Source organism: Microcebus murinus, chromosome 4 (genome assembly GCF_040939455.1).
Source record: "Microcebus murinus isolate Inina chromosome 4, M.murinus_Inina_mat1.0, whole genome shotgun sequence".
In the NCBI taxonomy this organism is placed as follows: Eukaryota; Metazoa; Chordata; class Mammalia; order Primates; family Cheirogaleidae; genus Microcebus; species Microcebus murinus.
In genome coordinates, this window is record NC_134107.1 from 75,753,763 (window position 1) to 75,766,626 (window position 12,864).

Below are 12,864 nucleotides of genomic sequence, written 5' to 3' on the forward strand. Positions count from 1 at the left end.
AAGTGAAAGAAAGCAGTCACAAAAGGCCACATACAGTATGATTCCATTTGTGTGAAACATCCAGAATATGCCCTTCCATAAAGACAGAACATAGACTAGTGGTTACCAGGGGCTGGAGAAAGAGGAAAATAGGGAATAACTGCCAGTGGATATGGGGTTTCTTTTGGAGATGATGAAAATATTCTGGAATGAAGTAATGGTGATGGTTGTAGAACTTTGTGGCTAAACTAAAAACTACTGAATTGTACACTTTAAATGGGTGAATTTATGATATGTGGATTATATTTCACTAAATGTTATTGAATATGTTTATATATTAAGAATTATTTTGAACAAATGATTTTTTTAAAATATCTGAAATGTTTTCTACAACCTTTATTAGCATAGGGATCTCCTGCCCCCAGAACTCTCCACCCTATCTTGACCAATATGCTACAGGTCTGTTTAACTTATTTTGAGTGACACAAATTAGTTTTGCATCTTGAATGTTCTGATTGAACTAGGAGTCAAAAGATCTGGATTTTTCTGTTCCAAATTCTGGCACTTATGAATTATGCAACTTTGAGTGAAGTCTGGTCTTCAGTTTCCTCATCTATAAAAATGGCAATGGATTTGATGACCTGGGCCAGGTGCTCCTAATATATATTAGTTTCCATATATAATAGAGTGTAAGGGACCTGATAATATTGCAGGATTCATCCATTCTTCTCTGCTAGAGAACAGCCAAGAACTACTGCAGGAGATGGCTCACCAGGCCATGGTCACGAACCTCAAATGGGTACTCAGCACTGCCCAGCAATCTTACTGTGTTCCTGCAATCAGCTAACTCTCCCATTCCTGTTGTAAGCTACTTCAAATCATCTCCACTACTCAGCCACAAAAAAATAATGGTGAACTAGCACCTCTTATATTATCCTGGATGGAGCTGGAGCCCATTCTACTAAGCAAAGTATAACAAGAATGGAAAAACAAGCATCATGTGTACTTACCATCAAATTGGTACTAATTGATCAACACTTATGTGCACATATGGTAGTAACATTCATGGGATGTTGGGGAGTGGGGAGGAGGGGATGGGTATATCACAGCTAATGGGTGTGGTTTGTGCTGTGTCGGGGGGATAGGCACAGCTTGTAGCTCTGACTTGGGCAGGCCAAAGGCAATATATGTAACCTAAACATTTGCACCCCCATAATATGCTGAAATTGAAAAATAAAAGGAAAAATATATGGAAGCAGAAATGAAATTAGGGCCTAGAAATTCACAATACCCTGCCTATTTGCCACCAAAATGCAGAGTGGCTTCCATACATTTATATGAAGAATTGACACTCAGGTTGCAATGTCATTCTTAAGGATAATAATAGACATAGAGGACTGACTCTGAAATGGTGTGTGATGTACTTGCATTAATTCACATTTTATGCATTGCACTTTATTCATACTTTTATGTTTAATTCTTTCAAATTTTACATTCAACGTAATCATATTTGTTTGATAACTTGATTTTCTTTGCCATTAGACCGTAAACTTACAGAGGACAGGCTCTGTATTTGTATCCCAAGAGCCCATAATAAGAGCTCAGTAAATATTTGTTGAGTAAATGAATGAAGGAATGGAATTCTGTAAGACAGCAAGCAAAGGATTAAATATCTATTTGTTTAAAATTAGGGTCATTTGTAGATGTTAAATATTTTGAAATGTATCATATATTATCCAAACATGAGCATAGAAACTCTTTTATGTTTTTATTCAGGCCATGGAAGCAGGACTCTCAGAGGTGAAAAGTGAGTTACAGTCACGAGATAATCTCTTGAGAATTATAGAAATGGAACGATTGCAGTTGCACAGAGAATTATTAAAAGTAGGAGAGTGCCAAAATGCTCAAGAAAATAAAAAGAGGTATAATATTTATATTTGATAGTCTGAGAGAACCTGTTCAAAACATGATGTTTAAATGTTTTTATGAGTTTTATATTTGAAACTAGAATAAAAAGTCTATCTTGTACAACATGGTGTTAATTTATGGATATATTAAATATTTAAAATAAAATTCATGGTAATTTTATCTTTAAAGTTAACATCTTCACTTACTTAGAAAGTTTTATCATGTTCTGATTTATGGATACTTCTGCCACAATGAGTCAGAAATTTTCTTAGAAGTTTTATACTTCAGGATATCATAAAAATAATAGTGTAGAGCTGATATTTAGTTATACATATGTAAAGAAATAAGATGTATTCCATATTTTTCAAATGTTTTTGTTTTGATTGCCTATAAACTAATGTTAACTTTTTCACTTGTACATATTATATTTATTTTGGCCTCTACACTCACCACCTTTTCAGTTCCATTAAGGTTCTTGTTAAAACAGATTTTTTTTCCTCTTTTAAAATTAGGTATTGTGTACTCCATAACCACAGAGGAAATGGGATTGCTGAGGATTAATAAATGTTTATGCTTGTGAACAGACAGTTTGCTTTAATAGTTCATTGATGCTCTTTCTCTCATTAGAACTCGAATCTTTCTCAAAATCAGAAAGCTAATGCCAGACCAATGATAGGATTTTTAAAATTGAAGAGCCAAATGGTGAAGGATATTTTATTGAAAGATGATTACATTGTTTTAAAGGCAGTAATTATTTCTTTAAAGTTGTGGGACCTGCTAGCATGTCTTTGAGGTCAATGCTTAACAACAAATGGCAAATTAAGATCCCTAAAAATGACCTATTGCGTGTCTCACCAAAGATGGCAGAATGCCTATTGGCCAGTCAGCATTACTGAGTGCTCTGTGTACAAGCTATAAGTCATCGTCACTGATCATTAATACATCCTATTGGCTATTTATTATGTGTAAAGTGCAGTTTCAGTGTGTTGAGTTGGTGAGAAATGTCTTCATGCAAAGGCAAGAATGTATACACCTGAAAACATAAGAAGTTTCATAGAAAAACACACCTTTCAACCCATGTCTATGCTGGTTTTGTTAAGAGCATTGTAGGTACAAAGTATGATGCACTTACAAGGCCAATGCTGAATTCTAAACATTGTCAACTTTCCTTCAATACATTATTTGATCTAAAATCTTGCACTTATTCACATATTTGGCCAATACAAACTCTTTTATTCTGCCTGTTTGCCATCCTATTTAACTGGTATTTATTTTGGTCTCCAAAGTACATACATCTTTCTTATTTGGAGGGTATCCCTCAGTTCTAGTATTCTGAGATTTGATGAAAAGGTGTGTATTTAACTTTTCATAGCTACTTTTGTAGACTTCTCAGCCTTCATCTTTCTCACTAAAAGTTTCAAATGCTTTTAGTTTGTTCTTATATGAGTGCTGTTCTATCTGTACTATTGTTTTGGTTTCTTTTGTTTGGACTGTGTCTTCTTTACAGTTGTGTTAAGGTGAAGCAGCCCAGACTATTCAGTAGATGCACAGTAATTTTATAGAAATAGGATAGTAATGTTTTTATTCATTTTCAGAAATTTTCTCAATAATGGCAAGATTTTGTTAGCTTTTTCTTTCTTCCTTTCTTAGTTATAGAAGCACCTTTGGTTGACATGTCCTGAGAATTATTAAAGATAGTATCAAAGTGGGGCGCAGCGGCATGCGTCTGTAGTCCCAGCTACTCAGGAGGTGGAAGGATAGCTTAGGCCCAGGAGTTTGAGGCCAGCCTGGGCGACATAGCGAGCCCTCAGCTCTAAAAATAAGTAAACAAATAATTCCAACACTCTTTTTTCTACATGACAAATAATTGATTCTTTATATATTTTATTAGCCTTTAATATAACATGATTATTGTTTTCTTCTTTGCATTTGTCCACATTGGAGATTGACATTTGTTCCAATCACTCACTGAACTTTGCAAGATCACCATGAGGCTTTTAGCATTCATTTCAGCATTCTACTCCCAGAAATTGCTTAGGGAGAATTGAAAAATAGGGAATTTTATTTTTCACTTCTTCCAAATCATAAGAAATAAGAAAAAATTAAGACAAATCCTGGAATGTTTTAGGAGAATTTTGGACAAAGTGGAGAATGTTCACAATATATTACTAAGTGGGAAACAAAAGGAGACTGAAACAAATAATGTGGATAGTATATTCTAACTGTACGGGAAATCTATATTTATTTATACATATATATGCATAGGGGAAAAAGACAATTACTACACACAGAAATGCTGAAGATAGTTTTTCCTCCATGATAACATATAGCAATATATTATATTCTGATGTACTTTGTTGTCTATAGTTAACATATATAACATTCAGAAAAAAGCAGTCTAGCCTAGACATGTGAACCTCAGGGATATCACTATCAATTCATACCTTTTGAAAGATCTTTTATTTTCAGTCACTATATTAGTTATTTCTCCATCATTACTCTGATTTTGGTTTGTTGTTTTAATTGTGTGCTTTAAATTTTTGATGTGTGGAATCTGTTCAAAAGTTTTTTTGAAATCTGAAATTGTACTCACTAACAAATGGGTATATTCCTCAAAACACCATCCTCCACCAGAATAGTCAAGCCTGCTTTTCTGAGAGAAAGCATGCTATTTTCCCAATCTTGTTATCTTTATTTCTGTGTCTTGATGATTTTTATTTTATCGATTTTATTTTACCAATTTTACCAATGTTCATATGAAAGTCAACATTATCTGCTTATACTTCAAACTTCCTGTGGGAATTGTATTTTTTATACCACTTTCTGCTTTTCCCTTTTAGTTTTAATATGTGGTTGCAATTCCATTTTATAAATTGAGGAGCCAAGGAATAGATGTATTTGAGCTCTCTATGGTTAGTCTGTCAGATTTAATCATTTTTTATCTCTTTTATGGAGTGGTTGTTCCCCTTGGACTTCTCATGACATAGTTCCTTTCCACAATGCATTAGCAAGTCGGATATGTTTCCTTCTTTTAAAAGGGCTCCCAAGCTATTTTAATATAGGAAGTCTTTTCTTTTTATCCAAAATTCTTATCTACATATGCAATCCTAGTATTCTACCAATTTTTAATGTCTAATTGAAATTCCATATTAATTGCTTCTTTTTTTTTTCATTAAAATCATTTGCACTCATCAAAGATGTAAAGACTTATGGGATCTGAATGTATTAGAACTTGAAAGTTCTATAACTAGAAATGTTTCCAATAATGATTTATCTCTGATCTATCTCTGCAACCTACAATGGTCTAAATTGACAGTATAGTCATAACAATTTATCAAGTTAAGCTTAATTTTTATTCATTTCATTTTTAATGTGTAGAATTGAAACATCTTACTCACCTTCTATTAAAGAATCAGAAAGGAAAAGGAAAGAGCTGTTTTCAGTGGTCCAAGACCAACCAAATCATGAAAAAGAACTGAATAAGGTATGGAAAATAATGAGCTCCCTTCTTCTGGGTAGATGTGTTTACGTACAAAGTTCTAACAAAAATCTTCCTTCTCATTCTCTTCTTTTTCTTTTTATATTTTTTCCTAAGATGATAATTTACCAAGCTGCTAATTCTGTGTGAGACTATTACAAAACACAAACTTTAGGTTATCACTCTACCGTTGGGAGACCGCTCATGGAATGTGGAGGTCTGGTGGCTCCACGAGACGAGGCTTATATCAAGAAGGTGGAGAGCACAGACTCTGGTGCTCAACCACTTGCGTAAACTTGGGGAAGCTACCTGTACACGTTGTTCTGGAGCCTCCTAGGATGCGGGCAATCAGTGCCTACCTCCTAAGGTTGTGATTAGGATTAAATGAGCTAATAATAGCTGCTACTGAAATAGCACTCACCATGTGCCAGGAACTGTTCGAACAACTTAACAAATCTTTCTTTGTTTATTCCTCACAACCGTCTTGTAAAGTAGGGTTAATATCCCGTTTTTTATGTTTGAGGAAACCAAGGCACAGAGACGTGACCTCCCCCAACGTTGCATAGCTACTAAGTGACAGAGGCCAGATTTGAATCTAGGCAGTCTGGCTCCAGAGTCTGTATCTTGCCCTAAGTTAAAATCCACGGGATAACGCATATAAAGTGCTTAGAACAGAGCCTAGCTCAGAGGAAGCACTTAGTGAGTGTTGGCTACTACTGTTATTGGTTACACCCACATTTTTCATTGTGCCAAGTACTCTGCCAGGAACTAGCAATATAAGGATGAGAAAGACCTAGGCACTGTCCTTAAAGAGCTTGTGGTTCTCAACTCTCATACAAAGAGTATATTCTCGGCCAGGTGCGGTGGCTCACATCCGTAATCCTAGTATTCTGGGAGGCTGAGGCGGGAGCATAGCTTGAGATCAGGAGTTTAAGACCAGCAAGAGCGAGACCGTGTCTCTACTAAAAATATAAAAAAATTAGCCGGGCAACTAAAAATGGAAACAAAAAATTAGCCAAGTGTGGTGGCGAGCACCTGTAGTCCCAGGTACTTGGGAGGCTGAGGCAGGAGGATCGCTTGAGCCCAGGATTTTGAGGTTGCTGTCAGCTAGGCTAATGCTATGGCACTCTAGCCCAGCCAACAGAGACTCTGTCTCAAAATAAATAAATAAATAAATAAATAAAATCCAGTAGTGGCTTTCTGTCCATGAGTCTATCATAACTTTTATCTACCTTTCTGGTCTTTAGGTTTGAGGATCAGACAGAATATTCACATCTATAAAATCTAAGCAATTGTTAAAGATTAAACAAACCTGGGCATGGCTTTGAATTATCAACTAGTACCCTGTATAGTGCTTGACATACGGTAAATGAAAATAATTATTTAGAGAATGAATTACTATTAAAGCTAAGTTCTCCCATAAATATGTAGGGTCATAAATTCAGTTGTTTGTATAAATTCAAGGAACATTTTTTTGAGCATCTAGTAGGAGTATAGCTATTTTGCTAATTTCTGTGGGAAATACAATGATATAAGGGACAGATACTGTCTGCCAAAGAGTTGGCTGTTAGAGAACTAATAGAGGTTTAACATAGAAAAGGTAATATGAATTAATGATCAGTTTTCTTATATTTGGAACACATTAATACTACTAATCCCATGAAACTTATTTTACTGATTTAGAAATAGAACTTTAAAAAACTGGTTTTCACTGGTGAAAAAATAGTGACTACATTATGATAAAGATTGATTAAAGCCACTTAAAGTTTGGTTACACCATTCTGAACTACATGAGTTTAGATAGAATAATAAAATTTTGAGTAATACAAAGAATCTACTGCTTTTGCACAATTGTGACGTGGCGACAGAGAATATGAAGCACAAATCTCTTTATAGGCTCTTGGAGACCACTAGATAGAGCAGTGCTGTGCAGAAAAGGTAACAAATGAATTGTATATAAATAACTGTAGTTTAACAGGAAGTGTATGTGGAGAGCATTTTCATTCTCTTTTAATAAAACTAACAAGAGCCATGTATTATGAATCTTGCAAGTGTTTTATTTCTTTTCTTGTTATCCAGTACAGAACTATTTTTATGCATTTATTTTGTGATAAAACTTGCACTTTTAATAAAGTCAAAGTCACTTGGAACTCAGGTAAATTAATATCACTGAGAAAGAAGTTTTGCAGTACAGTATGTTGTTTTAATCTCTAAACATTGTGAAAATAATAAAAATAATTTACTCTTTTTTCATAGTGTATTAATTTTTTACATTTTAAAATTTCCATTTTAAGATAAATATGTTAAACTATACATGGGGATGCAATCAGCAAAACCAGATTGGGACAAACTCCAGAACAACCCTGTTGTTTCATCAAATAAATTTTAATTGTAAAACTTAGAGACAGAAGAGAATAAAGGAGACTTGTAATATTGTCCTCAGGGTCAGGATACTTGTACTTCAGTCTCTAGTATCCTCTTTATTCTCTTCCCTGTAAGTCTTTTTCTTTTTTTCACCTGTTAAACGATGGAGTTAGACCATGTAACTTCCAAGGTCATGTCCAACTCTGTAACTCTAAAAATGTTAGTAATAAGGATAGAATCAGACGAAGGGTTGGTGACATAAAGCCTGATGATGGATCACGTTTGCTTCTGGACATGTATACTTTCCATGTTAGCTCATCCCACTCTAGGTGTCATCCCTGAAAGCTCAGCTTTTCCCAGTGTGTGAACCATCTTCTAGGGCCATAAGAGGTTGTAGAGCACAGTGGGTAAAGTCACAGGTCTTGGAATCAGACTGCCTTTCACCAGGGACGTGACTGTGAAAAGTTATGCACCTAAATTTTCTAAACTGCAAAATAGAGAGATTATGGTGATTAAATGAGATGATGCATGTAAAGTACTGGGGACACACACAAAAAGAAAGGCTGTAAAAAGATATGTGAGCCAGTCTCAATGGGAAAATCCTATTTAGATGCTAATTCAATTAAATAAACTTAAAGAACATCCATTTTATTTTTGAGACAATTTAAAATTTGAATACTGCCTGGATATTTGATGATATTGAGGAATTGTTAAGTTTTAGAGACCTCATACTGGTATTCTGGCTATGTTTAAAAAAAAAAAAAGAATGAGAGAGAGCCCGTATTCTTTTAGAGATATATACTGAAATGTTTAAAGGTTAAATGAAAAAAATATCAATGTTAAAAGTAAGTGACCTGGGGTAAATGCATATAAAATTCTTTCATGAGTGGCCTCTATTTAACTCTCTAGCCTTATTTCTCATAACATAGTAAGTCCTATTCCAAATTCCTTTTAGTTCACCAAGCGTGCATTACTCTCTCTCATTCCCGTGACCTCATTGTGTTCTCTGCCTGGGAGCCCTTTTCCATCCCTGTCTTCTGACTGGCCTCCATTCATTCTTCAATATTGAGTATTATGACCCATTCTCTGGGGTCCTGACATGACCAGACTGGGTCAACACCCTCCAAGCATATTGCAGACATCAGTTGCTACACTGTGCTAGAATTGTCTGTTTATGTTTTTGTTTCCCCCAATGGATTATGATTTCTTTTGAGATTGATGATTGTGTACTTTACCTCTGAATATCAAGAATTAGAAACAGTGACTGGTTTCTAGAAAGATGCTAAGAGGCTGAACTAAGACAGTGGTAGTAGGAACAAAGAACAGAGGCAAGACTTAAGAGACGTGGAAATAGGATGGATAGAATTTGCGCCTGACTAGATGTGGAGAAATGAGGATGGGTAGGAGCCCAAGAAGATCCAGAGGTTTCTAACATGGAATGCCTGGCCAAGATTAAGAATATAAGAGACTCCCTAGGCTTAAGGGGAGGAGGTGATGTTTTCATAAGTACATTGTTTGAAATTTATTGTAACACGATTCTGAAAAACACAGTGTTTATTCACAAACAATACAGCCTAATTTAGTCAAAAAAAGACCTGAATTCAAAGCCAAGAGTCCTCAGTTCTAGTCTCAGCTCTGCCAGTTATTAGCTTTATGATTTTGAGCAAGTCCTTTAACCTCTTTAAGCCAATTTTTTGCTCCATAAAAAGTACTTGATTATACTTTCTCCATCTTCCTGTCAAAGTAGTTATCCAAGTAGTATCAGTGGAAGGTAATGATTTGCATACAGTAAAAAATAGAAATGAGAAATGAATTTTTGGAATTGGAAGGGAAAAATTAATGAGTCGTTATTATAAGTATCTGTGTTTAATTTAGTATTGATCAGAAAAGGGTCCTGCCAAAGCTTTAGGATATCAGGACTGAACATGGCCAATAAAAGCTTTAAGTTGCTCTATAAATAAAAAGATTCATTAATATTTCTGGTCTCTGTCTGCTGCAGATAAAAAGCCAACTCCAACAGAAGGAAGAGTACCATAGCTCTGAGCAGGAAAGAATGAGGAATGAAATCTCTAACCTAACAGAAGAGCTTCATCAGAAGGAGATCACTATAGCAACTGTCATGAAGAAAGCTGCCCTTCTGGAAAGACAGTTAAAAATGGAATTAGAAATAAAGGAAAAAATGTTAGCAAAACAACAGGTATGCAAACCGGCAGAACAGCACCTGCCCAGGGCACACTTGCTCAGTGGTGATAGTAGCCTTCATTGTGGTGTAATGAAAGCATTGCATTTCTTGGTATTATTTCTGAGACTAGGAACACAGAAATGTTTTATGGCATCACATAAAACCTTTGTGAGATAATGCAAAGTGTCATCAAAAAAGAACTAGGAAAATAAGTGACAGTGCAAGATAATTTCATTAAATCCCATCTTAACATTTTCTTGTAACCCACATTCAGATCACCAACCACAGCATGCTTTGTTCAAAGATTTATTCCTGAGTTTGTTTTCTCTAGTTCCTTTCTATTAACATTTTTACCTCTTAAAAAAAAGTCTTTAATTTCAATTCTTCTTTGATACTTCTCACCCTCTATTTTATGTGTATCTTTTAGTGTTTTAAAAAAATGGTTGTTGAAACATGAAAATTAGTTCATATTTACTAAACATTCACTCAATGCACAGCATGGTAAATGAGGAAAAACAGCAATTGTAACATTCTACTGTTAAAATATTACAAGTAACTCCTTCCTTCCCTGCCCCTTTCCCTCCTTCCTCCCTCCTTCCTATTTATTTTTTCAATTCCCTCAGTCCCTTACTCATGATCAAATTGGTGGCCTACTACTGACAGCACAGGATTTATCTGCCCTTTTACTCTAAATCTAGAGGTTTTGAGAGGACCATTCAATAACTTTCTAGGCATAAAAGGATCACCTTACAAATAGCACAGCTATTTAAATCCTGTGTATTATAAAAACAAAAGATTCAGCCTTTGCCCATCATAAGCCTTAAACTGTCATTAATTTGTATAATACATAGGACAGCAGCACAGATGGGATAATCACATTGGTTATACCTGTATAGGGAAGGATATTATACAGGTGTTAATGGTGATCTGGGTAGTTGGATTATGAATGATTTTTATTTTCACATATACTTAAATATTTTCTAGGCTTTGTCAATGAGCATATAGTTAGTAATTTACAGAATTAAATCTTAAGGCAAGTGTTTTATATAGAAACTATCCCTAGATAAATAAAAGGATACGTACTATATCCAAGTACTGTTTTTTTTTTTTAATTTCCAGAGTATTATGGGGGCATGAACACTTTGGTTACATAAATTGCCTTTGCACTGCCCGAATCAGAGCTACAAATGTGCTGCTCCCCCAGATAGCAAGCACTGCACCCATTAGGTGTGGATTTACCCATCTCCCCCTCCCTCAACGTCCCTAGCACACTAGGAATGTTACTTCCATATGTGCACATTAGTGTTGATCGATTAGTACCAATTTAATGCTGAGTACACGTGGTGTTTGTTTTTCCATTCTTGTGACACTTCACTTAGGAGAATGGGCTCCAGCTCCATCCAGGATAATATAAGAGGCATTAGTTTGTCATTTTTTTATGGCTGAGTAGAACTCCAGGGTATACATATGTCACATTTTATTAATCCACTCATATATTGATGGGCACTTGGGTTGTTTCCACATCTTTGCAATTGTGAATTGTGCTGCTATAAACATTTGCATGCAGATGTCTTTTTTTATAAAATGTCTTTTTTTCCTTTGGGTAGATACCCAGTAGTGGGATACTGGATCAATCCAAGTAGTGTTCAAGTAGAAGAAAAAAATCAATTAGGAAACAAAATGAAGTTGTCACACAAAAAAAGATAGAAATTTGGCAAAGAACAAAATTAAACATGAAAGTCATATATTGCATATTATAAAAATCAGAAGTTAAAGAAATTTAATGAACAGTCTTATCAAGCATATTTTAAAAATTGTGATTTTCTGATGATAAATTGCATACAATAGAAAATAGAAATGAGAAATAGAATTTCTCATTCTAGGAATGAGAAGGAAAAAAGTAAATGAACCATTGTCAGAAGTATCTACTTTTAATTTAGCATTGATCAGAAAAGGAGGGTAAAGTGGGGCCTGCCAAAGACAGGAGACCTGACTAAGAATACCTGATTGATAATGATCATACCCAAGAAGTGTTTTCCTTCACTATACTCAAAAAATATTTGTATTCTGCCAGGCATGGCAACCTGGCGTGGTGGTTAATACTTGTAATCCTAGCACTCTGGGAGGCCAAGGCGGCAGGAATGCTTGAGGTCAGGAGTTCAAGACCAGCTTGAGCAAGAGCAAGAGGAAGACTCCATCTCAACAAGAAATAGAAAAATTAGCTAGACATAGTGGCATGCACCTGTAGTCCCAGCTATTCGGAAGGCTGAGGCAGGAGGGTCACTTGAGCCCTGGAATTGGAGGTTGCAGTAAGCTATGATGATGCCACTGCACTCTAGCTGGGGGCAGCAGAGAGAGACTCTTTGACTAAAGAAAGAAAGAAAAAGAGAGAGAGAGAGAAAGAAAGAAAATATTTGTATCTGTAGAACAAAATTAATTTTAATAGAATTATGAGTTTTATTATAAATTGTACATTTACTTTTTGTATACTAATCTTTCAGGTCTCTGATGTGAAATATAAAGCTGTCAAAACTGAAAACACACATCTAAAAGGAATGATGGGAGATTTAGACCCTGGACGATACATGGTAATAAAGCAAAACCATCCAATAAATTGAACAAAGAGATTACTTAGTTGGTCACGATTTACCTAGATGTTATTTACTGAGCACTGCTACAGGTTAGACATGTAGGAGGAGTTGGGTGGCAAATTATCTTGGACCTCAGTTGCATTTAGCTTTATCCTCAGGCTGGAACATTTGAATTTCTAGTATTCTCCCTTGTTCTTTCTTGGATTGGTCTCAGTTCTGATCATTTCCCCACACATGGCAAACATGCTATTTCCTTGTTTTTTTACTCTTGCTGTTGCCTCTGAAGCCCTACCTCCTACCTGGCCCAATTCAAGTGTCAACCTTCCCCTCAATGAAGCCACCCCTGAAATCCTAGTCAGAAT

General features: G+C 35.3%; 1 protein-coding gene across 3 annotated transcripts in view; it reads left to right on the plus strand.

The window, feature by feature from the left end:
* DEUP1 (deuterosome assembly protein 1) overlaps window positions 1-12,864 on the plus strand; it is an 85,210-nt gene that overhangs the window by 35,561 nt on the left and 36,785 nt on the right. For all 3 annotated transcript variants that reach the window (XM_076002423.1, XM_076002422.1, XM_012739646.3), the window contains 4 exons: window positions 1,756-1,901; window positions 5,266-5,371; window positions 9,729-9,926; window positions 12,413-12,499. In XM_076002423.1, coding sequence (XP_075858538.1) covers window positions 1,756-1,901; window positions 5,266-5,371; window positions 9,729-9,926; window positions 12,413-12,499 — 537 coding nt within the window. The remainder of the gene's footprint in view (window positions 1-1,755; window positions 1,902-5,265; window positions 5,372-9,728; window positions 9,927-12,412; window positions 12,500-12,864) is intronic.